This window comes from Numenius arquata, chromosome 12, assembly GCF_964106895.1.
Source record: "Numenius arquata chromosome 12, bNumArq3.hap1.1, whole genome shotgun sequence".
In the NCBI taxonomy this organism is placed as follows: Eukaryota; Metazoa; Chordata; class Aves; order Charadriiformes; family Scolopacidae; genus Numenius; species Numenius arquata.
This window is the reverse complement of record NC_133587.1, coordinates 12,813,244-12,839,480: the sequence shown is the minus strand read 5'-3', so window position 1 is coordinate 12,839,480 and position 26,237 is coordinate 12,813,244. Positions and strand designations below refer to the sequence as shown.

General features: G+C 43.9%; 1 protein-coding gene across 2 annotated transcripts in view; it reads left to right on the top strand.

Annotated features, from left to right (window-relative positions):
* The window catches only part of DHX35 (DEAH-box helicase 35), a 32,129-nt gene extending 22,980 nt beyond the window's left edge, over window positions 1-9,149 (top strand). For both annotated transcript variants that reach the window (XM_074157209.1, XM_074157208.1), the window contains 6 exons: window positions 218-295; window positions 1,447-1,576; window positions 2,288-2,369; window positions 2,920-2,991; window positions 5,335-5,446; window positions 7,380-9,149. In XM_074157209.1, coding sequence (XP_074013310.1) covers window positions 218-295; window positions 1,447-1,576; window positions 2,288-2,369; window positions 2,920-2,991; window positions 5,335-5,446; window positions 7,380-7,424 — 519 coding nt within the window. In that variant the 3' untranslated portion in view covers window positions 7,425-9,149. The remainder of the gene's footprint in view (window positions 1-217; window positions 296-1,446; window positions 1,577-2,287; window positions 2,370-2,919; window positions 2,992-5,334; window positions 5,447-7,379) is intronic.
* Window positions 9,150-26,237: the final 17,088 nt, after the last annotated feature.

Below are 26,237 nucleotides of genomic sequence, written 5' to 3'. Positions count from 1 at the left end.
GGGTTTATTTTCAGTTCATTTTTCTAATTTCAGTTTTAGAAGTGCTCCTGAATGTAGGTGGGCTAGGAAAATATCGCTGTTGCCTAGAGAAACTACCCTATGTGGTAAGAATTTTAGTAGTTACCGGAAAATACAGAGGTCATGGAAACTGAGTGTATTGGACATGATTTTTGTAAAAAATCAGTCTGCCTGTAAAAAAATATTTCTTCTTCTCCAGGCCAGGCAACACAGAAAGTTTGCTGTGGAAGAAGGTGATCATCTCACTATGCTTAATGTTTATGAAGCCTTTGTCAAAGTAAGTCACTTCAAGCGTATGTGGATCTGCAGGAATGGGAAACACTGGAGGTCCTCAGTTCTGATTCTGTAAGCTCTGGGTATAGCATCCTCAAAGCTGAGGACTTACCAAGTCTATTAAGTGACAATTCTGCTTTAAAAGTTATTCTGGTCATGTTTGGCCACAGACCTTCTGCAGTTCTTCTGAACAGGGAATAGAAAGGATTTGGTTTGGATACAGCATGGGTACACAACTGTATTTTCAAGGAAACTGGGATTTTGGAATGGGCCTAGGAGAAACATATCCAAATTCCAAATGAAATTCATATTCTCTCATCTTTTCTTCCAATGTATGAGTTTAACTGGTTATAAACTGCATCTTTTCTTAAGAAATTGCCTCATTGATGATCATATCCTCTTTTTCATTGACCTTACTTATTTACCCTAAGGTTTAAGACCAACCTTAATACTTCTCTGTAAGCTGAGGTTTTACTTAACAGTTTTGAAGTGCTGTATCTGTTTGGAAGAAGTATATTTTGCTGGTATAAAGCACTTCTGTAATAATATATTTGCAACAGTGTTGAGTTGAAGCAGTACAGCCACTCAAGTGTTTAAATACGACTTCCCTCTCCCCAGCCCCAAAGCAATCAGTCAGACACCAACTGAAATTTTGCCCTTTAAATTTTATATCTGTATAATTCTCTTAGAAACTGCCAAATGCAGAGGCTCTTGGCATAAGTGCTGGCTTCTGGAGAAAGAGTTCTTTACGTAGAGAAGACCAGTGAAAATTGTACAGAAAAAGGTTGTTTACGTTTTGAGATTGAAAACAGACTAGTTTAGGATACGATGCATTTGTGTGTGAGAATGGAACGACCGATGCTATTCTCTTTCACCACATATAAAGAAATGAAGCACATTTGTTTGAAAACACCCCATAGCATTTGTTCTACTACCATTTAGAAGTTGTTTGAAACATGTTTTGTAGTTATTGGTGCTACGTACCCTTGTTAGTTGCTATAAACAGGTAATTTTCAGGGAAAACCACAATAAATATGTTGTAGGAGACAGAATAAAAACAGAACAAGGAACAAGGCTATGTGATCCAAAAGAGATTGGGTTTTGTTTTGGTGATGGTATCTCATTGTAATTTTTTCTATTCTTCTCACTGTACAGCACAGCAAGAGCTCTCAGTGGTGTCAGGAACACTTTCTGAACTACAAAGGGCTTGTTAGAGCTTCTGTTGTAAGAGAGCAGCTTAAAAAGCTTCTCGTCCGCTTCAAAGTGCCAAAGAAGTCCAGTGAAGGTGAATTTTTTTTTTTTTTAACCTGTTGTCCAATACATATTGAAGGTAGTCTCCGAATTGTCAGTTTGCTTCTTGCTTTTCTTGTAGCCTTTGAAGTGTTTTCTCCCTGGCCTAAAAATAATGTTAATTAAAACCAAATTTTATTCCTAAAAATGGCTGCAGAAGAGCATTCTAGCCCATTTTTATAATTAACGTTCAGTCCAGTCTTCAGCAAATTTCCCAGCAAGAGATTATAACCACTGATTATATATTTAATGGACAGATTTCCTAGAAGAGTCATAAATAGATCATCCCATTCCCTCTTTTGACTTTCCAAAAAGCAATTTTTCTAGTATGTTCAAGATTCTGTACAGTCATTGGGATCTGATTTCCAGCAGTGCTGTGTGTTCATGGATGCCACGACTTGTTCTCAGCACTTGTCTCCAACTGTTCTGAAAAATCAGACTTCATTGCTTGGCTGCCACACAAGGTTGCTGTAAGGACTATGAAACCATTTTCGTGGAGAAACTAGTGGCAACAGTAGTTTTTTACATAGTAATTTTGATTTGCTGTGAAATTGAAGTCAAAAGAGATTGCAGGGTTTGTCTGCCTTCAAGCCTTTGCTATCAAAGCCTGATGCACTGTGAAAAGTTGTTTGAGATGATTAAATGGTATTTTAGGGATTTTTGCCATTCCATTGACTCATTTGATATAAAGAAATCTCTTCTTCAGGTGATCCAGATCCCGTTTTGAGATGCATAGTTTCTGGATTCTTTGCTAACGCAGCTAAATTCCACTCTACCGGAGCTTACAGGTAAATATATATATCTCTTCATTATAAATGTTGCTTGCTTTAAAAGCTCCTTTGACTGGATACATTAAGTATAATGAACAAACAGGCGCTTCTTTAGACATTTGCAAAAGGAAACACACAGTGGTTGATTTACTAAATATTTGAAGTTTTGTATCTTCAAACCGCTTCGATGTTTATCTCTTCTTTTTGGCAAATATAAATAGAGTTATTGATAATGGGAAGCTGTTACTGATAGTAATTGGCTTGTGTTAATACAAGCAAGTGCAGTGCTCCGTTGTAGCACTCCCAGTGTGCTGAGCAATAGCCTGAAACGCTACTTTGCCATTTAATGTAGATAGAACTCTTTTAGGACATTAAATTATCATTTCTTCCTTTGGCCGAGATTTAAGCCTGGTTTCATCTGAAAGCCTGTTCATTAAATGCAAATGTTTTTAATTTGCTCCAGCTCTTTCATTGTTGCCTTTTATTAAATCTTCTTACTGGGGATGAAAGGAACCAAATGTTAAGCAATAAATAGATGCACAGTCTGAAATAGTATCTTGCTTTCAAGGACTATCCGTGATGACCATGAACTTCATATCCACCCCACTTCGGTGCTCTATGCGGAGAAACCTCCTCGCTGGTAAGTTAAAGCTGCTTTCACTGGCTTTGTATCTTTATAAGACATGCTCGGCATCCAGACATTTTCATGAATGACTTTTCTCCATCAGTGGAGGAATAAATGTAGAAGGTCATGGTTCACACAGAGAGAACTTGATCGGTGTTTCCTTTGCAACTACTTCTAGGCAAATCCAAACAAATCAGGGAAATAGAGTGATGTTTAACTGCAAATAACCTGCAAAAGGTGGAAAGCACAGTCAGGTGACCCTTTTATAATAGGCACCATAACTCACACTGCAAATTGCTCTCCGAGTGGTCTCTGTACCTGGATGGAACTAGGATTAATTTGCTTTTATTAATCCTGTTAAGTAAATATCTGTCAAATAGGTGCTTCAGTAACTGCAAATGGCTTGCTAGGAGTCAAAACAGACATGTCAAATGCATGATGCAAAAAGGTTGAGAGAAGTTATGGTTGCCTAGCAGATTGGGGAAAGAAGTGGTTGTACTTTCCTATTAGCTGGGATATTACAGTTCCATTTGTGTGTCAAAGATGCTCAGATAACAATTAGAAATGTGTTTCTCACTACCAGGGCAGCATGATCAGCCTGAAGTATTTGGACTCTTGTCTTTCTTTCCCTGTTGCTGAGACTTTGAAGGATAAATTTGGCCTCTGTCATCTGTTATCTTTAAATTTGGCTCCTATACCTGTTGTGTAGAGTTTGCAGAAGTGTAACTGATGGGAACTTAGCCACTGATTACCTTGCCTCACAAAATAAAAATGAATCCAACTGACTTGATCTTAACTCTACTTATTCTTCAGGGCTGAGTTGAACAGAGTGTGGCTAAAGTAATTTTTGCCACCGAAACCAGCCTCGTTCACTGCTGTTTTGCCAGGTTTTTAACCTCCTGTCACTGCTATTAAAAATAAACCACAATTTGTTCAAATAGGAAAAAAGGATACTTTGCAGATTTACTTCTGAAATTTTCTAGGTTACAAACTCCTGAAAGAGGTTGGGTTAAGTGAGAGTGACAGTCAGTAAGAAGAACAAATTGAGAAGAAATTAATCTGGAAAGAAAGGTTAGTGGTAGGAGAGCACTGGAAGAATTCTTCACTCCAGCACACGTCTTCCAGGGCTCAGCTTTTAGACGGTGAGCCCTCAGTGTGGAACTTCCATCCCAGCCTTGGGCACTTTGAGACACGCAGAAGAGCAGAACCGTAGACAGCCAGCTGGAAGGCTTAACTGGCAAAACTCTAAGTCTGCTCTTTGCTTCACAGCCTTGTTTGCTGCTGGTGGCAGCAGTATTGCTGGAGCATTTGGGAACACTGATTCTGGGCTTAAATCTCTTTTTGGACCCCTATGTTGCCGAACAGGCACAGAGCTGGGGCCACGTGGTATTGCCACCACCAGCCTAATGATGCTGCTGGCTCATGGCATCCTATAAGACAGGAATTTAACTTATGCAGCAGCCCTAGTTCCAGTGCTACTGCTGCCTGGGCACCCATCCTATATTGAGGGCTTCGATTCCCTGTCTAATACAGGTGTATATAAAATGTGTTCTTATGCTTCTTTGTTCTCCTCAGATTTCTCTTTAGTTGGAGTAGTTGATATGTCTTGGGCTGCATTTGGCAGAGAAGAGAATTTTGGACTCTGCTTTTTGAGAGCAAAATACCAATTAATGAGAGACCACAAACCTTGTGGTTTTGCAGCTGTTCTGTGTGTAGAAGGCAGATAACTACTCACGGTTTTGGTGACTAACCCTTCAGTGCGTGGGTTTGTGCTTCCTTGGTGAAAATGACTTACCCTACTGAAGGGCGAGTTCAGAAATAGGTTGCCCACTCTGGTGTGGCTGGTTGTTTCTAAATCTCTTACCAGGAGATGTTCTGGCAGTAGCTAAAGCTGATTTCTTCCTCTGAACCATATCTTGCTTGTCTGCAGACAGGCACCAGGGGTAGCCATGCTGTGATTTGTGCCCTACTTGATATATGGGTCCAGGATTTTGGTGCTTTTCACATCCTTCCTCATGATATCACAGACTAACTAATATTCTGTCTTTGAAAGCATCTGTTCTGAGTCCCCCTTGGCCCCATTATAAAAAATATTCTTTCTGGTATATACCTTGCGTCCATATGTCCTGGTAATACATGAAAGTGTTTTTAATGGCAGACAAAAGGTTGTCTTAATGTAGAGGACTCTAAATATCCAGAGGGAAAGAGGTAAGAGGCTGTATTATAACTTAAAGACTCTCTTGTCACTCTGTAAATACTGACTCTGGCAGCATGTATGTGAAACTCTAAATACGCTGTTAATCATCTCTCTCCCTCATTGCTTTATAGCAAACACTGTTTTTTTCCCCTTTCTCCTAGGGTAGTCTACAATGAAGTAATCCAGACTGCTAAATACTACATGAGAGATGTGACTGCTGTTGAATCTGCTTGGCTCCTGGAACTGGCACCTCATTTTTACCAGCAAGGAACGGTACGGAATCGGCATAAAGGCCAAACGGTACCATTGCTGTATTAACAGCTCTTGTATCTGAACTTTTTAAGTGTTTATGTTTTCTTGTTGTCTGTTTAATGGTACAAGAATTAATTTGGTTTTGTTCATTGTAGTGGTTAATATAAGGAAATAGGATAATAAATTGATGCCTGCAAGCTTTTTCACTATTATCCAGCCAACAGACTTGATCTCAAAGTTACAAATTAGTGTATCACTCTGGTAAATGAAGCTTTTGACCATTTTACACTTAAATACAGGCACTTGGTAGCAATTTTCTGAACAGTATTATAGGTAGGCAGTGGTCATACTTTGCTTGAAAATGATTTTAGAGGAGTCTTTGCATGCTTTGCGAATGTTTGTGCAAATCTTGAGCCTTTTTTTGAGCATTAATTATGTTTACTGCAAAAATTCAGCTCTGATCTTTTCAAACTTGAAATGGCAAAGAACAGTTGCTATTTGTGCAAACCTTTATTGCAAAGTGTTGTGTGTGTTATACACATATTTTCTTTACAAGTATCTTTTAATAGTTGTCACTATCCTTTATCAACTCTACCCATGTGAATCCATTGATCTAGATTTACTGGTCATTCTGAGAACTGGATTGGTATTAAATATGACCTAAATGTTAGTTATGCTGGAGCTGTTGATACCACACTGCATGTAGATACTGTACAGGCAAGATTGCCTGGTTGATCTCTCATGTGAATTTCCCGTGGGAAATCAATGGCTACTGAGCTTTATATCCTAAATTAGTGAAGAATTTCCAAAACACTGAGTGAAAAAGCACACTTGCATATCAGACCTATGCAAAACGAGATCTGTTCGTGCATATGAGCAGCCGTGTTGCAAAAATGTCAGTTTTCTGATTTATACATCTGCTACACTATTTGACTTTTCTGAGAATCTGATTTTTGTTTTCTTTCACTTCCTGGGGTTTTTGGGAAAAAAAAACACAACAGTGTGGTGCTTGGAGCTCCTGAGGACATACAGCTGTGGTTACAGGGCACAGCACCATCGGTGCCTGTCCGTGTAATTGACTTGAGAGGCTTGTTTTTTTAATGTAAAGCTTGGATAATTTATCTGTTATCCAGACACTTACCATCTTAGTAGCTGAGTATCTTCTGCCTCTTTTTCTATAACGCATTTGACAAAGGCAGTAATAACCCCTGCAGGGCAGAACCCTGAGTCTTTAGCTACTCTTAGACATTCTGCAAGCATGGTGTAGGAAGGAGATGAGCCAATGTTTCAGTTGTATCAAATCTTCTCCTGGAATAATTAGTCCTTTTGACTCACATATTTACATGCTGTAACATCCTCTACACAATATAACATCCCATTATGATAGGACCTCTCCACAGACTCAATTTTGGGGTGAGGTTTTCCTTTAGGTAGGTGGTGTTGGGGAATGTGACTCAATGACTCGTTCAGGCATAACCTGAGTTTCTTTTTGTAAGTGAAGGAGGTTTGTCTAGAATAGTACTGCCTGCCTGCCTGAGAGAACGTGGTTTTCAAGGTAGTACTACTACTGTTGTAGATATTCTATGAAATTACATCAGAACCTAATTTTTACCATTGCCATCCTTTTGATTAGAAAGAACTCAGTTTGCAGCATGATGTAAGCATTGCTTTCATCCTAAAATAAAGCGAAGCTCTGGAGGACAGTGCTGGTTTTGAGGAAAATTATCTTTTCCAGTTCAGTCAGTTATCCTTATCAGCCGCAAGCTTGGGTGTCTTTATAAAACCTTTAAAAGTTAGCAATGTTCCCATTGAGTAAAGCTTTGCAGCTTGGGAAGGATGGTCTTTGTATAAGATTTTATTTAATTTGGGATTAAAGACTGAAAGCATTCTAGTTGAACCCTTTTCTAATTGTGTATACGTTAAGCAATTTTTCTTTTCTTTTCTTTTCTTGCAGCACCTTTCCTTGAAAGCAAAAAGGGCTAAAGTAGATGACCACTGATTCGACGTGACTTAAGTCTTGTGACATCAGATGCAGAACCTACCAGTGATTTCAAGCTGGCTACAGTCCATTCAGCAGTCAGTTCATTAGCGATTTGATCTTACATCTACTTAAATGTTTAAATGCCTGCCAGGATCTGTAGGGGTTTATGCATGACCAGTACACTGTAAACCTATGTAGAGCTTGCATTGTGGACGTTTTCTTCTTTGCCTACTTGACCACTGTTGTTAATCTGGGCATGTCGCTCCTTTTAAATAGGTAGAAAAACAATGTAAAAAGTAAGAGGACACACAGGACCACAAAAAACTGAAACCTTCAAGAAGGGAACTGGTTTTCTAGTGGTACGGCTGCCTTATGAGAGTGGGGAACAGGGTACCCTGCCTCCTATTACCCAGAGCACTGTGACTACTACCGGCCAAACTGAGACTGACTCCTGCCAGCGGGAGCTCAGGGCAATGCGCTCGCCCTCGAGATGCGAGGGGCTGCCGTGGAAACACTGATTTCATGTTGGACCATCCCAAACTGGTGCAGCTTGTGCTCCCAAGCAGTGAAATCTCCAGCCTGAGGCCGAGCTGCCCCTGGCTCCCTGTGCTGTGACAGCCCTTCTGTAGGACATCAAAATGTCTTGTTTCCGTACATGAGAGCTGCTGTTTGGGGAGGGGGAGGAAGAGTAGCTCAGTATTTTAATGAAGGATTAATTTTTTGCTCCATCAGGGCATTATACATGTATGTTCACAGTCAAATTCACAGATGGGACTTTAATTTTCTTTCTATTTTTTTTTTTCCTGACAAGAGAAAAGATGTTAGCCTCCCACTGCTTGGAAATACCAGAAAACTTCAGCAGGGGTATATCATGGAACACTGGTTTTTAGCCTCTATCATTCAGTAAAGATGAAAATGTTCTGTACTTTCCTATAAGGAACACAGTCCTATATATTTCTTTTAGGAAGAATCTGTTCTTTGCTGCTTGGGACTCTTCTTCATGTATTACTGTAAGAGAAGGATGCTCTGAACAGTTGCTGCATTAATTGGGACTCCATGGCTACTTTTCAGTAAGGAACTGTACCTTTTTGTGTTTTAACATGATAGCTTGGATATCTGTGTTTATTTTTTCCAACCCTTTTGATATTTATTTTAAAAACACATTGTTTGAAGGTTTTATTTTTGTAAGGCAACTGATTTGATGAATGTGGTTTTGGCATGTTAACTATAATTTTATTTTCTTTTTTTAAGAAGAAAAGTATGTAAATAGGCAAAAATTTCTACATAGAACAAATGCCTTCCTTGTCACAGGACTGCCTTGAAAACTTTCTTGAGAGCTTCTTTACCTTCTCCCTTCCAAACACCTGCAGAGAGAACATGTTCTGTTGTATGCAACGTGTGCTCTGTTCAGTGTCTGTGTACTGACTGCCAGCACAAAAAGATGTCCCAGTCCCCATGTATGGCACCAGCAGCATGACAAACTGTGTCACCTTCCTCCTTGTTGTCCCTGGGAACCCCATCTTTGTATTACTGTCTCCTAGAATGGAAGCTCTTTGGGGCAGGGACAGTCTCCTGGCCAGAGCTGAGAGCGTTGGTGGTAATTAATAGTAAGGTTCAATTTGTGGGTTGTTTTTTTTTTCTCTCTTAAAGGATTGGAGAAAGAGCTGAATATCAAGACCTGTGAAATATTTGTGTCTCTCTGTCCTCTGGAAATATTCTTAAGAAAAATAAAACCATTGAATCAAGGAAGCTTGCGAATGTGTCACTTCAGCCTGAGTAGCAGGTGATTTCCCAGCGTATGGGTGGTTGGACTGTGCTGGTCTGAGCTGCGATGGGTGGTCAGCGGATGGGCCACTTCGTTTGCTGGTTCTGAGAATTTCGCGTGGTTCAGGACAACTCTCTCCTCCAGATGTACTTTTACCTGGCTGCAAAAGTTTGTCTTGGAGTGATTGTTAAGAACTCAGCAACATGAAATCTTTGTAACACGCTGCAAGCAACTGTGCTTTTCCAAGAACGAGTGCAATAGGTCTCTGTAAACAAAAATAGAAATTAAGACTTCTTTTTTAAGTAGTTTTACAAACTCTTGAGGTATTGCCAGAGATGCAGACTTTATATTAGGGATGCAAGCTAAGAACAAGTGGGTTTAGTATCCAGATTAAGGTTACCTTTAGAGAGAAAGCGCTGCTTGCACCCAAAATGGGGACCCTTTGAAGGTGTTTGAAGACAGAGACTCAAAACTTGAAAGACCTGGAAATCTCTTTTACTTTGTAAAATTGTGGCCTACAGCTCTCTGCTAGATTTGTACATAGCATTATGCTTTAAATAACTTTGATTAAGGAGATGGGCAAACATATCTTGTTGTCGGCTCTTTGCTGCATAAACAGTCTGTGCTATTTGGGGGGGGGTTGGAGTCATTTGAAGATGTTTGTAAAAGAGTTTATGAAACACTGTAAGGATTTTAAACATGACTTTTCAAGAATGAGGTTAAAATATTACACTCTTGAATTAAAACATTGCTTGAAATGGAAGTCATGCCACCACTGACAAGGAGATAGATATTTTTTTAAAAAGGGAATTTACAATCCATTCATGTCAAAGTACTGGGGGGGCAAGAATCTGTACCCCTGAGGTCCATCAGAAAGTGCTCTGTGTTTCTGCTCATGACTTCAGTATTGTCAGTTATAGAATAAGATGAAGCTAAATTGGTATAAAAGTTCAACCAAGATGATATTAATTGAAATATATTTCTTATTTTGTAGATTAAAAATGATAAACCAATGGGAAAACAGTCACAGCTCTTCCTGGTTAATCTGAAGAATGAGACCAGTAATTAAAAGAATAAAATTTAAAAAGAAAAATAAATAAGGGAGAGGTAACTGCCATTTCTTCTCAGTGCTTTATGTATAACAGGATATATAATTGAGCCATGCACACAGCAATGTTCTCTAAAGGTACATCAAGGTAATGTGATGTAATTTATTTTTAAGCTGAGTTAATTTTATACGTGTTACAATAAACACATTACAGACTGGCATCAGGAAAAAGTGGTAAGTCAGGTTGCGTGCGTTTTTAAACAAACAAACAACAAAAAAGGTAGTTTATCAGAGTCAGATATCTGTGTGACTCTTCTCGATCTGGTGGTTCGGATCGTTTCTGGCTCATGGGCAAATGCAAACAGGGAATAGTTTCCTGTTGCAGCAAATGGAAAAACAGGATGCTGACACGGGGCGAGCGTTGGAGCAGCGTTTCTGCAGGAGGGATGGCAGGGCTGTACGACACTGGAAATGTTTCAGGAGTTCCAGCCGCATTCTGCCAAGACGTTTCTGATTCCCAGGGAGGTCTGGGTTCTGCCGGGAGCCTTGTTCCGTGGGAAGGAGGAAGGGAAAAAAGGAGAGAAGCAGAGAGGTGTCAGCAGGGAAGACACAGGGTTTCTCCATCGTCGGTTCATAGGGTGACTCATGGCAGCACTTGGCTTGTTTGCTCCCCATCGCTGCTGAGCAGGTGGTTACTTGGCCGCTGGCTTGGCTGGTGGGAAGCAACTTCCAGAAGCCAATTGGGAGTTAATTAGCTGAGCCAGCATTGCTGTGCTTGTCCCCTTTGTGTGACACTTGTGGTGAACCACCCAGGTAGCAGTTCTGGAGCGGAGGACGGGACGCATGTTGGTGGGGCGGGCAGCGGCTGGTGCAGGAGCGCAGGCACCAGGACCACGGTGCTGCAGAGGCTCCATCTCGCTGGGCTCAGCTGCTGGCCTTGCTGTGTGGGAGATGAAAACCACCTAGAAAATACACCGTCTCTGGATTTGAAAGGTGATTCTGTTCTGAGATGTAGCTGTCAAAATCATTCCTGATGTTTCAGCTGCTTTCTTTACCAAGAAAAGTTACCTGAATCTGTTTTTTTCCACTAGCCCTTCAGAATCCCCTCATTTGGGAGCATCAATGTGCACTGGTAACTGTGTCACCCTGTCACTCTGGTAAGTGTCGCTTATGGGACTAGTTGGTCACTTTTGAGCAAATCCATTGAAGGCAACTTGGAACCAGGGTTTATTACTGTAATTTCATAACTCTGTGTTCTTCTCTATCAAGTGGCTGTACTATCAGCTATTGGCAAAGAAAGTCAACAACACAACTCGGCATTTAGGGTAAGTTCCTCTGCAACAAACAAGTTGCAAGATGAACCTAAGTGCCCCATGGAAAAACTGTCCTTATATCCAGTTTCTGGTCTGTTCTCAGACTTGCAGAGCTTTTGTCCTTGAGAGCTTGGATGGGTTTTTTTCTTCTGTCAATAACTATCTCTTTCTCTGTGAGCTTCCTCAGAGATGTGCTTTTTTGGTTTGAAACTGGCTGCATTTTGAGAAAGGTGCCAGTAGATGGCAGGCATCAGTTTCAAGTAGTAGTATATTGAAGAACAAATGGCCAGTTTTTACAAGTTTTTCGTACTCTTCAGTTTTATCATTAAATTAGTTCAGTGATAAGCAGGATGAGGAAGGGTAAAGGGAAAAGCTATTGATGGCTGTGGGATAAAGTCAGTATTTGAATCATAGAATGGTTAGAGTTGAAAGGGACCTTAAAGATCATCTAGTTCCAACCCCCCTGCCATGGGCAGGGACACCTCCCACTAGAGCAGGTTGCTCAAAGCCCCATCCAGCCTGGCCTTAAACACTTCCAGGGATGGGGCAGCCACAACTTCCCTGGGCAACCCTTTCCAGTGCTTCACTACCCTTACAGTAAAGAATTTCCTCCTAATATGTAGTCTAAATCTTCCCCTCTTCCAATTTAAAACCATTACCCCTTGTCCTGTCACTACACTTCCTGACAAAGAGTCCCTCTCCAGCTCTCCTGTAGTCTCCCTTCAGATATTGGGAGGCTGCTATGAGATCTTCCCGGAGCCTTCTCTTCTCCAGGAAGTGCAGAGATTAGTGAAAAAGCCTGGAGTGCTGTGTGCCCCACTGGTTTAAAAACAAACAAAATGTCCCAAACCCCAAAAAATCCCAAGCAATAAATTCTATAGTGGTTCTCTCAATTGCACACTGAGTCATAAAAAGGCACCTTTACTGAGAGGCTGGAGGCCTGGGAGAGTGTGCTGGGTTGGGGGGTGTTAACACTGCAAGGAGACAGTGTTTGTTCCGGGCTTTTATACTTGGCTTATCCAGGTGACCAACCAGAGCTGAAGTTAAAAGAGGTTATTTCCACCTTTTTGAAACTACTTCCAGATACAGGTCTCACTTTTTCAATAAACCCTCCCTCTCAAGCTGGGTGCTGCAGGGAAAGGCAGGAGGGAAAAAGGGCTTGGCTGGAAGAGCTTTGCAGGTGGCAGACGTCAGAGGAGGATGTTTCCTATCCTGGGAGTGAGAGTTGGATGGCACAGAGTTCCCCATCGCCTCGCACAGATGTTCTGCAGCTGGAAGCGGGCACGAGTCCTGCTTTGCTTGTGCAACGGTCTCTACGGGGTCAGTGAGTCTCAGACCTGACCAGGGATCACCCAACCACTTCACTGTAGACTTTCCATCCCATACTACTTCACTGGGTAAAGTCAAAACTTACAGGAGAAAGAACAGAACAGAGAACAAAAACTCGCAACGGCTTCTTGGCTCCTTTCAGGCCAGGAACGAGGCTGCTTCTTGCAGATGCCTGTTGGCAGAAAGATAATCCCGTCGGACGAGAAGTGTTTTGATGCCAGGAAACATCTTCTGTGAGTTCGTTAACCCCTGCTGTTTCTCTTTTCGGTACCCAGTGAGATACCAGGGTTTTGTAAGTGCCCCCTGAGCCGTGGGAGAGCCCCGCTGAGCCGAGAGCAGGGAGGGAGCCCTTTCAGATGAGTTAAAATCTGAAAGAGCCAGGCTCATGTTCAGTCCTGCTACTGAGGGCAGGATCTGTTTGTAAGGCAGAGTTAATCCTTCTTCCTATTCTTTCTCTTGCCTGTTAACATTTTGGGAGGCCAAAAAGTGTTTCCAGGTGTGTGGGCATGCACATGGGTGTTCAGTATCCGGGACAACAGGGCACAGACCTTCAGGTGCTGCAGGGATGGGAACCTGTCAGGGCTTTGGAGAGTGGAGAAACAAGAGATGCACTTTATCTAGAAAAATAAAAAAAACAGCAGAATGTGCCATAAAGGGTGCTTGTCACTGAAGGGAATGCCCTTCTGCTGAAGCCCAGGTTCCTGCTGTCATCTCCCAGTGGCTGTTAGTGGGGAGGTGGGTCCCACACACTGAGGTCCAGCCTGGCTCTGCTGCCCCATGGGCACAGGGGGGTGAGTGCTGGGTGAGGCATTGACCAGGGCAGCTGCTCTGCTGTGTAAATACAGGCTGAGATGGTATGAAATACCGATGGCCATTAGGAGCTGTCAGACTGTCAGGATACCAAAAAGGGATCTTTGTGGCTCCCCGGGGGTTGCTGGGCAGCCCCGTGCACCAGGGGGTGTCAGAGCTGCATCAGAGCTGAGCAAGGTGCAGGCGAGGGCTCCATCTTGCTCAAAATCACTTTGATTTCTCGGAAATTGTGACTAATGCTGATTTAACCCTTTGCACTGCAGGAGGAGTCACTGATGAGAAAACAGTGTGTTACAGTGGTGAGGGATGGACTGGAGAAGCCTGAAAGTGTCTCATTTTAGATAGAGAAGCAGAAAGTGATTTCTTCTGTAGCAGCATGCGTGGGACCTACTGCACTGGGTCACTTCCAGAGGTGGTCAGTCCTAGCTCTGTTACAAAATCAATTCACCACCTACGTGATAGGGCATCAAGCAGGGGTTTGGACACATGATCTGGCTTACAGGGCTCACCACGTGGCTATGGAGCCAGTTATTGAAGCCTGTGTACATGCCGCTCATTTGCAGATGCTGTACATCTCTCTCCCCGTGGTGACCACAAACAGGCTCCGTTTGGCCCAGAGTGTCCCATGGCCATGGGGAAGCTGTAGGGTGTTCATGTCCCTGAGCCTTGAGAGCACAGATGGGTTGGATGATTTTCTGTGCAGCTGTAGGGACTCAAGTTACATTCTGGTTCTCATCCTGTCAACAAAACATCTATGGAAAAGCTACTTTTTAGTAAATTCTTTAAAGAAGAAATCGCAGCACTCAAGCTTCTCGGGAGCCCTGGGGATGTCACTGTTCAAAATGTCCCCGCTGGTGCTATTTTGTGAGCAGCATTTATGGCACCTGAGCATGTGTGTGATGCACAGTGTGGAGGTAGATGTGTGTATCCTTAGTGTTATTCATCTTTGTTCAATTTAAGTACTGTTTGGAGGCCTCCTGAGGATGTGCTGTACCACAAGGCAGACTTCTGAAGATGAGGGAGGAGGTCTGAGCAGAAAATACTCATCATTAAATGAAGACTGAAGGCAGCAATGGTCCAAGGGCTGCAGATACACCGTTGGTAAGAACAGCTGGTGCTCTGGATCTGCTCTATGTTCTCCTGCTGTTCGCCATCCAAAAGCTTTCTATAGATGCCTCTTAATTCCTGTCCCTTTGTCACCAAGTCCTTTTTAGTCTATTTAAGGGTTGTCTTGTCAGCGTGAGGAGTGGAATACAGAGGGAAGATGTATTGCAGGAAGAGATCCCAGGGACTAGGAAAGCTGAAATATATGGGAACCCACTACAGAGTCCTTAGTCATTTGAGTGAAGTTCCCATTAGGGTTTGGAAGCTTTCCAGCAGCCCTTGTACCTAGGCAAGCAATAATTTCTGGCAAGACAGGTATTTTAGGCTTTACCAGAATTCCTGCATCAGGTGCACTGAGAGGAGGGTTGAGCTGAGCCTAACAGAGGGCAAAGCCATGTTGGTGGCACCCAGTGGAGCCATGGAGGTAGCGACAGTGTGAGTAACCGTCACCATCATAGCTCTTCCCGAGGCGGGTCCTCCAGGGAGAAACACCTTCAAGGAGTCCAGGGGGACAATGGGCTGCTTTGGAGTGAACTGGTTTTGTGTATTTTTCCCAAAGTGAGAGGATAAACATTGTGTATGAGCCTTCTCCCTCCAGAATTTTATTCTGGAATGAGTTTTTCATTGGAGACAGAAAGAACTGGCACATCTGAACTTTAATGTTGACTTTGTCTCTCACTGGGTAAATCCACTTGTAGCTCACTTTACTGAAGTGTAAATACGGGTGAAATTTTATCTCCTGTGGCAGTATGAGACTGTAACATCTGTCAGATATATTGACACTCACGAATGCGATATTTTCTGGAAGGCAAAAATGGTCTTGGCAAGTGGGTTTGCGTGTGTAGAGTTTTCTCGCCAAAGCTAGCTGAAACATTTTGAGAGAAAACTCTTCCTTCTAAAACTGGAATTAGCAGATTGCTGACATCCCATATTTCTCAGTGCTGACTGATCTTTAAATGCTATGCTTGATTTGAGCTGCACTTTTTTCCCCCACTTCAATTTATTTTTTAGATTTTTGGGTTTATTTATATCACTTGTCTCCCTTGAATTCATCCTTTGCAGTCACTGGAGGAAAAGTAGTAGAGAAAGAGAGTCTTCCATCTCTCCCTTCTCCCATCGTAGTGGAGTCGCAGAGAACAACAGAGAACAGTTTGCCACATATCTCTCCTCCCTGTGCTTTTCCACTGCAGAAAGATGCAGGCTTGCAAGGGGTGGGGGAGTACTCCCCCTCCCTTTCTATTTAAATAAAAGCAATCAAAGCAGGGTGAAACTTCAAAGCACGGGTAAAGTTTTATAGTCTTCCTTGGGAAAAAGATCAAAACCTTTATAATGAAAAGATTTCTGGGAAAAAAAAAAAAAATTCAGGCTATGGCCCATTTAGCCATTTAGGCTTCACCTCTCCAAACCATGCTCCATGCATACACACGTGCACACTCCCAGCCCACGGGGCCTTAGTCATGAAATGAAAATGCTGTTCTTGAGGCTTCCAAAAGTTCTCGCTGTTTTGGCTGAAGCGTTGGTGTGACACAATCGAGGTGGGAAGTGTTGAGAAAGCTCCTGCTGTCAGCAGGTTGCTGTTAACATCTCGGTGCTTACGTGATGCTGAACAGGCAATATGGAACTCCTCAGCGGAGCAACATGTGGCAGATACGTAACGAAAAATGGCAAGTGGATCAAAATTAATGATTATAAGGAGCAGCTTTTCTAGGCAGCTTCTTGCCTGAGCAGCAAGTATGGTTCAGTGGTTTGGGTGCTCTTTTAACATCTTTAAAGATTAAATCCCTCCATCACTGTAGCATAAACTTGCATTAGTTATTTACAGCTACATCCATGAAAGGGCTCTGGGCGTGAGTCAGGAGCTGCAAGGTCTAACTTCTGGATGTCTGGCTCCTGCAGTGGACACCGCAGCCTTGTGTAGGTGTCTAATCTTCCATGCAATGCAAAGGAACTGCTGATGCCAAAGGATAAGGTTCATGGCATTCGTTTGCTTAACGGGACACCCACCTGAGGTAGCCAGGGAAAGGTGAGTTTGAGGTGGCAAGTCCTGGTGGGAGCTCAGCTCTCTGGGGTACTGTGAAAACTTTTCAGGAACTGACTTTCTAAAAGCCTCCCTGTAGGGTGATGTAAACATAGCAAACCAGCTCCAAAACTGGAAACCCAGAACTCAGGCGCCAGTGGGATGCTGATGGCCAAGAGTGATACAGCTGTGCAGGAGCTACATGCCCTTCTGAGGGAGATGGACAGAGTTACGCCATTTCATTGACCTTTGCTAACAAGTGTGCAAAGAGCTGTGAGGGTGTTGAGTTCCTGGCTTTAGCTCTTGGGGCCTCAGCATCCCACTCTGCTGCAAAACAGTCAAAATTGTAACTACAGGATGAGATACATAAACAGTAAATTCCTACTTGGTGTTTGGTGTGTTCACTTAGGAGACTATGGTGCGGCTTCAAAGCCTTCTTCAGTCAAAGGTGGTAAAACTCAGAACCTCCAGGGGAGTCTGAGGGTGAAAAAGGGGGTGCGCTGCATTCTGTGAGTACAGCAGGGCTACCTCTTGTAAAAGGTGACCAGCACCGCATCAGCCTGGGGGAAGGAGTGAGGCTGCAGCTCTGCAAGCAGCTCCCCAGGGAGCAGAGGGACCAGAATCCTTGTACAAGTCCTGTTTGTGTATTCGGTGTGAGAGGGACATTGGGCAAAGAGCCTGACTGGGGCTTTGGGACATGGCAATAGCTCGGACCATAGAGTTACTGCAACCGGAGAGCCCGTCCCCATGAGCCGGGCAGAGCGGGCAATGCCACCGCGCTTGTCCGGACCCGGGCCCGGGGAGTCCGGCTCAGGTTCATGGTGAAGGTGGGGAGTCTGCGATGCTGACAGCAGGGACAGCCGGGCTCAGAGGCACTCGAGTAACAAATTGAACAGTGAATATCTTAAGATGACTCTGGTTTATTGTCCAGATCAGGTCAGCGGAAAAAATATTGGGAGACTGAACAAAGAGACAGGCTGCTTTAGCAGATAAATGGACTGATCATTTCGTATTGAGGAACAATCTCTAAAACATAGTTTACTGCGCAGCTGAGGGCTGAAGCATTTGCTGATGCCAAGAGCTCCTTCTTTGACCCTAGGCACGCGTGGAATTAAATGGCGCGGTGTTTTTTGATGGTTAAACTCCCCGAAGAAGACACTCCATTTGTTACCAGGGCTCTGATGAAGTAAAGTGTGGTTTATATGTACAAGGCCGGCCTTCAACTCATCTCAGAATGAATGGAGAGGTAAAATTGAATTTTACACTCCTGCTGCTATGATTAATGTACGGGTTCTCGGCTCCAGCGGCCGGCCGCAGGAGGGCAATGCAGGCTCGCTCTGCAGGCGCCGCACCGGAGCCTGCTGCTGCCTCCGCTTATGCACGGGGATGCCAAAGAGCGGGGAGTCTGCATAAATGAATAGCTGGTGTAAGAATAAACCTGTTAGAGCAATAAATTCCCTGCGTATCTGTCTCAGCACAGCCCTCTGATATGAGGCCGCACCTGACAAAGGAATAAACTTGTTAGATGAATAAAAGAGCACACATACATTAAATCAGAGAGTCTAATGCCCGGAGACGGAGAGAGGGCTGCGCAGTGCTGGCTGCTCGACATCCGTGCTGCACCACAAATGGGAAAGCGGGGAACGCACCGAGGGAAATGCTCAGTGCTCGGCAGGGATGCGCAGGGCTGGAGAGCTTCTGGTGGTACTTCAGCCCTGTGGCTCCATCCTCTGGGATGGCTCAGAGGAAGGCACAGCAAGACCTAGGGGCTTTGAAAACTTCTCACGGGCAGGAGGGGGAGAAGCTACCCAGCAGCCCTAGAAATATGTATTGTCCTCATCCACGTCAGGAGCAAAGGAGGAGTGAGACCTGTTCATAACTCCATGTGGGACTGAGTGGCACCAGCAGAAGCAAGTTGGGAGGCCAGGCTCTGTGAAGCATCCTTGCGCTGAGGAGAGGTGTTCTCTGCAGCACTTACTGTTACACTCTCCTTCCGCTCCCTGGGACTCTGGTTTTCCTGCTGGGCAGAGAGGGTTGTTGGTCTCTGATTCCTTTCCCACCAGTCCTGGTGGGGAAACAATCATCTTCTGCAAAACTCCTCCACACTAAAAACTGTTCCCTGTCTCTCCTGCGTGTTTGCTGTTCTGGGGGACGTCCTGCTGATTCATCTACAGCGCAGCAGACGAATCACCTCCTTCACCTCAACCCCCAGCTTCCCTAGTGCAAGTTCAGCTGGATGATCTACAAACCCTTCTGGTTTGCCCAAGGTGTGAGGGATGATCTGGCCCCACTCACTAGTCAGTGCACCATCTTCCTTTTGCAGTATTTGAACCAGTGTTAAGTCCCTTCACCCTACACAGCAGCATTTGGCCAAAGGAACACTCAGCAGCCTTAATGCTCACAGCACCAAAGGGCAAAAAGCAAAGGGAAGTCAGAGAGAACTGGTTCACTCTGACTCCTGGGGTAGAAGGAATTTCCTAGAACAAGCAGGACCTGAGGCCTGATAAAGGGAGTTAGTGGTTTGGGGTTTTTTTTCTGCTGATAAGATTTTATATTTATCTATTAGATATAAGGACCAATCTTCTGAACACTTACAAAGGATCTGTGGCACTTGCTATGGTTAGATGGAGAACAGGCCCTGTAGTAAATAGTTGCAAGACTAAAACTGTATCACCATCGTTTAGGTAGGAAGACGTCCAACAGCTAAAGGGTGATGTGTTTTTTGAAAATAGACATTTCAAAAGGTATAAATCAGGAAAACGTTGGGCTAAGTACTGCAGAGGACTCTTCCTATGTTAGTGCAGGTAGTGGAATGGTTTCCCTAAAATTGACTATTTGCCTAAAAAATGGAGCAATTCAAGGCAATGATGTACAGCAAAAGTAGAGCAAGGCGTGCGATTGCCTTTCACTATCTCTGCATCCCTGAGCTCAGGACTTCTGAAGGCTAAAGATCAGGGTTGGTAACAGGAAAACAATATGGAAACCTGTTAGATCTGGTCTGCTGAAATCAATGGACTCCCACCTATGTGGCTCTTACAGGACTGAAAATAGAACTGTGTAAATCGTTGATTATTTTTTTAATTTTTTTTCTTGATAAACTGAAATATTAAATGTCAAGTATCAGGTAAAACTTCTATTTACTTTGTATTTTTCTGTTGCAATGTAAAATCAGAAACACTGTTTTGGATCCTATGCAATTTTTTATTCCAGACGAATTACTTTGTTTTTCTCTTACTTAATTCTAAATTTAGGTGCATTTCTAAGATTCTCTCACCAGAGAACACCTCTCAGTGTTAACAGTACTCTGCCCTTCCCAACTGCTGGGTGAAGTCCGTGGAGTAGAGACCCTAAAGCTCTGGAAATGAGCCTGGTGGGAGGCGCAGCTCTTTCTGTTCCTGGGAATATTTCTCAGATGGTGAGCATGGAATGAGCTGATTCTCCTCGGGCAGCACCTTGTTAGTCTTCAAACCAGCCACCCACTGCCAGGGACGTGGCTGGAAAGGCTTCTTCAGCCTCCTGCCAGGTACACTCTGATTAAACACCCTGTTCCTTGAGGAGGCCTGTGCTTTGCAGAGTTCCCCAAAAACACTTTTGGTCTTTAAATTGTTTAGAGAGAGACATTCGGAAGCAGTTGACAGCTCTGTTTGTTTTCTCTGTGCCACATGAACATCATTTTGTTTGGCTTTCTGAGCTAATGAGATGGGAAGAAAAGTTTTACTGTTGGTGAGGAAGATGGTAGACTTTCTGCTTTTGAGCCTTTTTGTTCAACTAGTGGGAAGGTGTGTGACTCCAGGGGACAGAGTTCGCATAGAGGTGTCTTTTGGAAAGGTTTTGATGTCAGGAAAAATCCATACTGAAACCATATCTTCTTTCTTACTAGAGTAAAGACCTGCAGCACTCGTTTCTCTGCTCTTCCGCCTAGCCCAGGGATGAGATGTCTACTCCATTTGTGGCCCTTTACACCAGCAAAGGCATCTGTATCAGGTATGATTGAGCTATGACTAGTCGTATTAAAACCATCACTTCATTATAAATGGAGCTTTTGCTGGCCGTCGGTCACTTTTCTAGTACCAAGAGGTGCAAAGTGTGACAAGCTGCTTCCCAGAGTCTACAACAGACTGTCCCTGGCTCCAAATCCAGGCTGGGCTGAAAGGCAGTGGTGGAGGGCTGAGGGTCCCTCTTACCTGGCCACATTGCCCCCAGACCCATAGTAAATCTGAGCCCATCCACTCTGGGTAGGGTGGTACGGCTGGGGGGGCAGGGGACTTTTGAACATCTTCAATTTATCTCCTTTCCTCCACTCACCCCGGCGAGGAGCTGAGGGTGCTGCGGGCGCCTGGCTGACAAACAATAAATGGCTGAAGGATAACAATGAGTCAGGTGAAAAAAAAGGAAATTGTTTTTTTGACAATCTGCTGTTGGGGGAAAGAGGCCGGGGTGGGGGGTGGGTGTCCGTGCAAAAGACCCTGTAAGAATGAGGAGCCTGGGAGAAAGGGGATAAGTTAACATTAAATGGGCATGTGGTGACAGGGGGGGAAATGGTGGGACAGCTGGAAATGCAGCAAGAGACTGGAGAAAATCGATACGAGATAAGCGTTCCAGGGGTAGTGCTGTTCATCAGGTGACAAAGTTAAAGGCAGCGAGACACTAAAAGTGAGAAAATATCACTGACCCCCTGCAGTATTGATCAAACAGCTGAGACATTCAAGGCCAAAGTCACTAATAAAGTGAGACGTATCAGCAAGAAGCCCATGAGAGCAGATGAGTTGGCTTCCGAAGGTCTTAAAAATAAAAATAAAATGTATCTGCAAAAGTTCTTGTTAACCATCTTCTTTGTCTTGTTAAGTGCAGAGGGGACAAAGCAGCTTTGTGGAGAGGCACAGCCAGGGAACCGAGGTGCGTAAAGGTTTGCTGTGTTATTAAAAGGGGGTTTGAAAACTGAGTGAGTTTTGAGAGAAAAGAGGAGGCAGTAATGGTGGGGAGGGCCAGCAATCCTGCAAGGTGCTGCTGCCAGCTCTGCCAGGACACCTGCGGGGCTGACCTAGCTCTGCTCAGAAACCTCAGACCACAGTCGTACCCCAAAATTCGGCCTGCAAAACTAAACGGGTGCTCCCAAATTCCCCTACCTATCTGAACTCCTGCGGTGACACCATTGCACATCTACTAGCAATGCCCCACAACGCTGGAGCCTTAAATCTTCCTTTTACATAGGGAAGATGGGGCTATGTGTATTGCTTGGCTTCCTCTGATTGCACATGGCTGAGGGATATGGGTAGTGGCAGGTCTCTCACAGGACACAGACATTTCAAATGGGACCAATAATTCAATTAACAGATGTTTATTCCCATTTGCCTGAAATTGTGCCTGGAGGACTTGATGCCCTCCTTTCTTTTGCTTTTTGAAATAAGTTCAGGTCAGCTTGGTGTGTTGGTGTGGCCACAACCCTCAGGTATCCTTGACCACCTCCTGTACCAAACCTTGCCCCAGAGCTGGAGGAGAGCGTGCTCGTGGCACTGCTGTGCATCGGGAGCCCTCCCTGCTGCTGCGGAGTGTGGGCTTGCGGAAGGTCTGTGGGGCAGGGAACAAGCCTGGCCTGGGGTGAAGAATCCTGTTCCAACTCCCAGTCACTTCAAAATGACTTTGTATGGAGAGTGGACAGCGTGAAAAGAGAGAGGAAAGTAGTTGCAAAGAGAGTAAATGTTTTTTAAAGTGTTGTCTGGAAAAGGTAACAGTAAAGGGAGGAATAAGGCTGTGTGGTAGGCTACAGTGGAAAATGGAATAACTCCATTTTTGGTTCTTGGTGATGCATACATGTAAAAAAGAAGAAAAAAACCCCCTTTCCTCTTGTCTTAAAGGGATCAGAAGAGTCTTTTCACTTCCTTTGTTTTTTAATGAGAGAAGTTCCTCGATGACTGTTCTGTACAGGGAAGTATCTAATCTGAACTCAAACAGAAAATCCATCATACCTTTCTAGGAGTCATTTCCAGCCTGTAGGCAGCCTCCTAGGGTCCTCCAGCCGCTGCTGGATGGCCCACAAAGGCTGCTGAGAGAAGGCAGCTCATTGTAAAAGGCTGATATTGGTACATCTCGGATCACACCTCTGCTGAAAACACTTCAGGGATCTTCAATCTGAGTAAGGGCAGAAACTGCTGTCTGTCAAAAGGCGTAGGTGCTAAGAAAGAATAAAAGAACCTAAATAAGACCTTTACTGTGATCTGAAATCAACACAGCTATTTTAGAATAAAGTACTCTGCAATGGCTTTGTCCTAGTATAGGAGTAACTTTTATTTGCTATATTTGTTCCTTAGTCCCAATTAAAAAAAATAAGACTGCATGGTGAATTTTTCTTTTTCTAGAATCACCTGAAATCAGACCTCCCTAGTTTGATTTATAGGGTCTTCTAGAGTAGGCTTTTTAGATGAACTGCTAGTGTAGGATCTAGCAGTAAACTTGAATTCCGATATTTCAGGCTTTTGGCTGCTGTAAAGCACCGTGCATTCCCTACACAACTGAAGAGTGGTCAAAACATTCAGATTGGTGGCTGTCTGGATTCTCCAGCACCATTACATGCACCTCAGAGTCTTGCACCTTGGCAGACAGAAGGTGTCGCGTTCGTTACCGTCCATCCATGTCTGTATTTGCACTATCAGAGATTCAGGGAGGGCTTGAGGTTGGAAAGCAGCTCTGGAGACCATCTCAGGCCAAGCCTTTGCAAAGCAGGGTCAAGTGGAGCATTAAATTCTTTCACTGCTTAGAATCATAGAATGGTTAGAGTTGGAAGGGACCTTAAAGATCATCGAGTTCCAACCTCCTGCCATGGGCAGGGACACCTCCCACTAGAGCAGGTTGCTCAAAGTCCCATCCAACCTGGCCTTAAATGCTTCCAGGATGGGGCAGCCACAACTTCCCTGGGCAACCCATTCCAGTGCTTCACCACCCTCACGGTAAAGAATTTCCTCCTAATATCTAATCTAAATCTCCCCTCTTGCTTCTATTCCTATAACATCTTGTCTTCTGGTAATATCTGAAGTCAGCTGAGGACTGAACGAGCTCCATAAGTAGAGGGAAGGAGAAATAGATAGAAGTCTTTTGCTTCAACTTGCAATAGAAACAGCGGCGGGGGGGGGAGGGAAATGCAGGGTGCAAATGAAGTGCTTGAAATGAGATTAGACAAAGGTCCAGCTAGTTTCTTGCAGGTATGTGGATTTTAAGTGAATAATGGATATGTTCATCTGTACTGTGAAAAAGCAGCAAATCAGAATAACTCTTTCTGTTTAGTATTTGTATCTTCTAGCAAAATCATTGTTGTTTAACATACATTAGAAGTAAGTGCGAGGCAGGAACTAAATGATCTGCTCGAGTTCTTAGTTGCTAAAATGCCCTTTTATTCCAGTTCTTACTGTGTCTTGGAACAGGAGTGTCCCAGAACTAGCCAGAAATAGCAGAGAGGGTCTGTTTAGGCCATTTTGTTGAGCTATTTTATAATTATCCTAGCACTTGCATCATTATCTGTTCACACGAACTGTTGTCTTTGTGCACTTTATTTTACCTGCCTTTACTGTGGTTGTTAAGATCCTGAATTCTGGGAAGGCAGAGTCGCGTGGGACTTGTTCTTTTAGCTCAGAAAGGGAAGGAAAAATCCTCACCCTTTGGTCAGTTTTTGTGAAAGATAGCTTCCACTGGCTCCTGTCTTTCCTCCGGCTTTTGCCCACCTCCCTTGTGGGGTAAAGAAGGAAAGGAAGATGTAATAAATACTAATTTAGTAACTGAAGGTATACATGAGATCGCTGTTGTAATGATGATGTAGTGTCCTAAAACCATGTGTACCGCGCATAATTTTAGCACAGGAACTGCCAGATCCTCCCGAGGAGGGTTTCGGGAGCGGGGGCGAAGAGGAGAGACCACAAAGGAAGCTGACAGAGGGGAAGGGAATTTATGTCGCTTAGTTATAGTGAAGAGAGGTTAAAGGAATTGCTGGCTTCAGTTTCTATATGACAGTAGAAACAGCTGCACCTTAAATTCATATCTGAAGGCACTAAAACCAGAAGACAGTGTTTGTTGTGATGGATAGGGTTACCATTGGAAATGTATTACAAATTTCAACTGGGACATTGACTGTTTTATATGCGGCAAAGACAGATCAGCGAACAAAGACAGGTTAATTTAATTAAATCAATATGTGATTGCTAAGCCTCATAATAAAACCTTAAATAAAAACTTTGGGGAGAAAAATTGATTACCTTTGCAGAGTATGAGGTGGAACAACTGTTTGTTCAGGAAATACTTTTTCAACAGTTTAAAAGTTGTTTGACGACTTCTTCCTCTCCCCGTTTCCCCATCCCATCACATGATAGAAAAACTGGTAGCTGGTACTTCAGAGGGCTTTTTTCTTTTGCTGTTAGCTCTTCCAGCATTGAAGGTTTGAACATGTGGCGGCAAAAGGAGGAAACCCCACTGCAACCTTTTGCACCTCTGTCCCATCAAGAAAGGTACAATTGTGCCGCTTTCAGTGGTGTTTCCAGACCTTTTGTTTCAACCAGATTTCATTACCAAAACTAGGAGCGATGATCAAGATTTTGAAAAGCTCAGTGGTCTTGGGAGTGCAGCTGCTGGGTGCAGAAGTGTTTCTTGCAGACCCTGTTGGGTTTTATACTCTGTTGGGCCCCTAGGGTTTTGTACTTTTACTTCCTAGGAAACCGTCAGCTGAGATGCTTGTGCAGACGGGAAAAATTATGAAGGAGATGGAAGAAGTGCCAGGCTCACCCCGCAGCAGCACACGTGTGGGAAGGTGCGTGCTGCTGACCTTCAAAGAGCATCACTCCTCTGCAACAGGCTTTTTCCCAAAAGGTCTGAGCTTGGTTTGTTGTTAACTTTTCTAGCAGGATCACAGAGGGTGTTTGTTATGTCTGCTCTTAAAGAGACTTTCCTTTCCTTTCAAGCATCCACATCTCTGTGCAGCTGGGTTGTTGCTGTAGGCATGTTACATCAGAAGAATGTTTACAATTATAAGGACTCAGAGCCTCACCTGACTGGTGATCTCTCTTTAAGTGGTCTCTCTTATCTGCGACATAACCAAGTGTTTTCGGCTTTCAGCAAGATCGCCTTGCTGGACCTGCGTCACTGAACACATGAGTAATCCAGCAGATCTCCCCATTACAAGGACTATGGCCATCAAACCCTCTCCAGCTTTCTCCCTTTCAGTTCATCAGTGTTCCTATAACTTCTGGCTTTTTACATGAGACACCCCAGCTAGCCAGTTTGCCTCCAGGTATTGGGAAGTGCAGGTGAGAGTGTGGATGTTGCACACACCCTTCTGGACCTGAAGTCCATCCTCTCCCCATAACTGCTTACTCCATCCCCGTCCCCTCTCCCAAAGCAAAGCTGAGCCACCACCTTGTTTGCTGCTAACGAGGGGGCTTTTCCAGCACTCCCTCATCAGAAACGC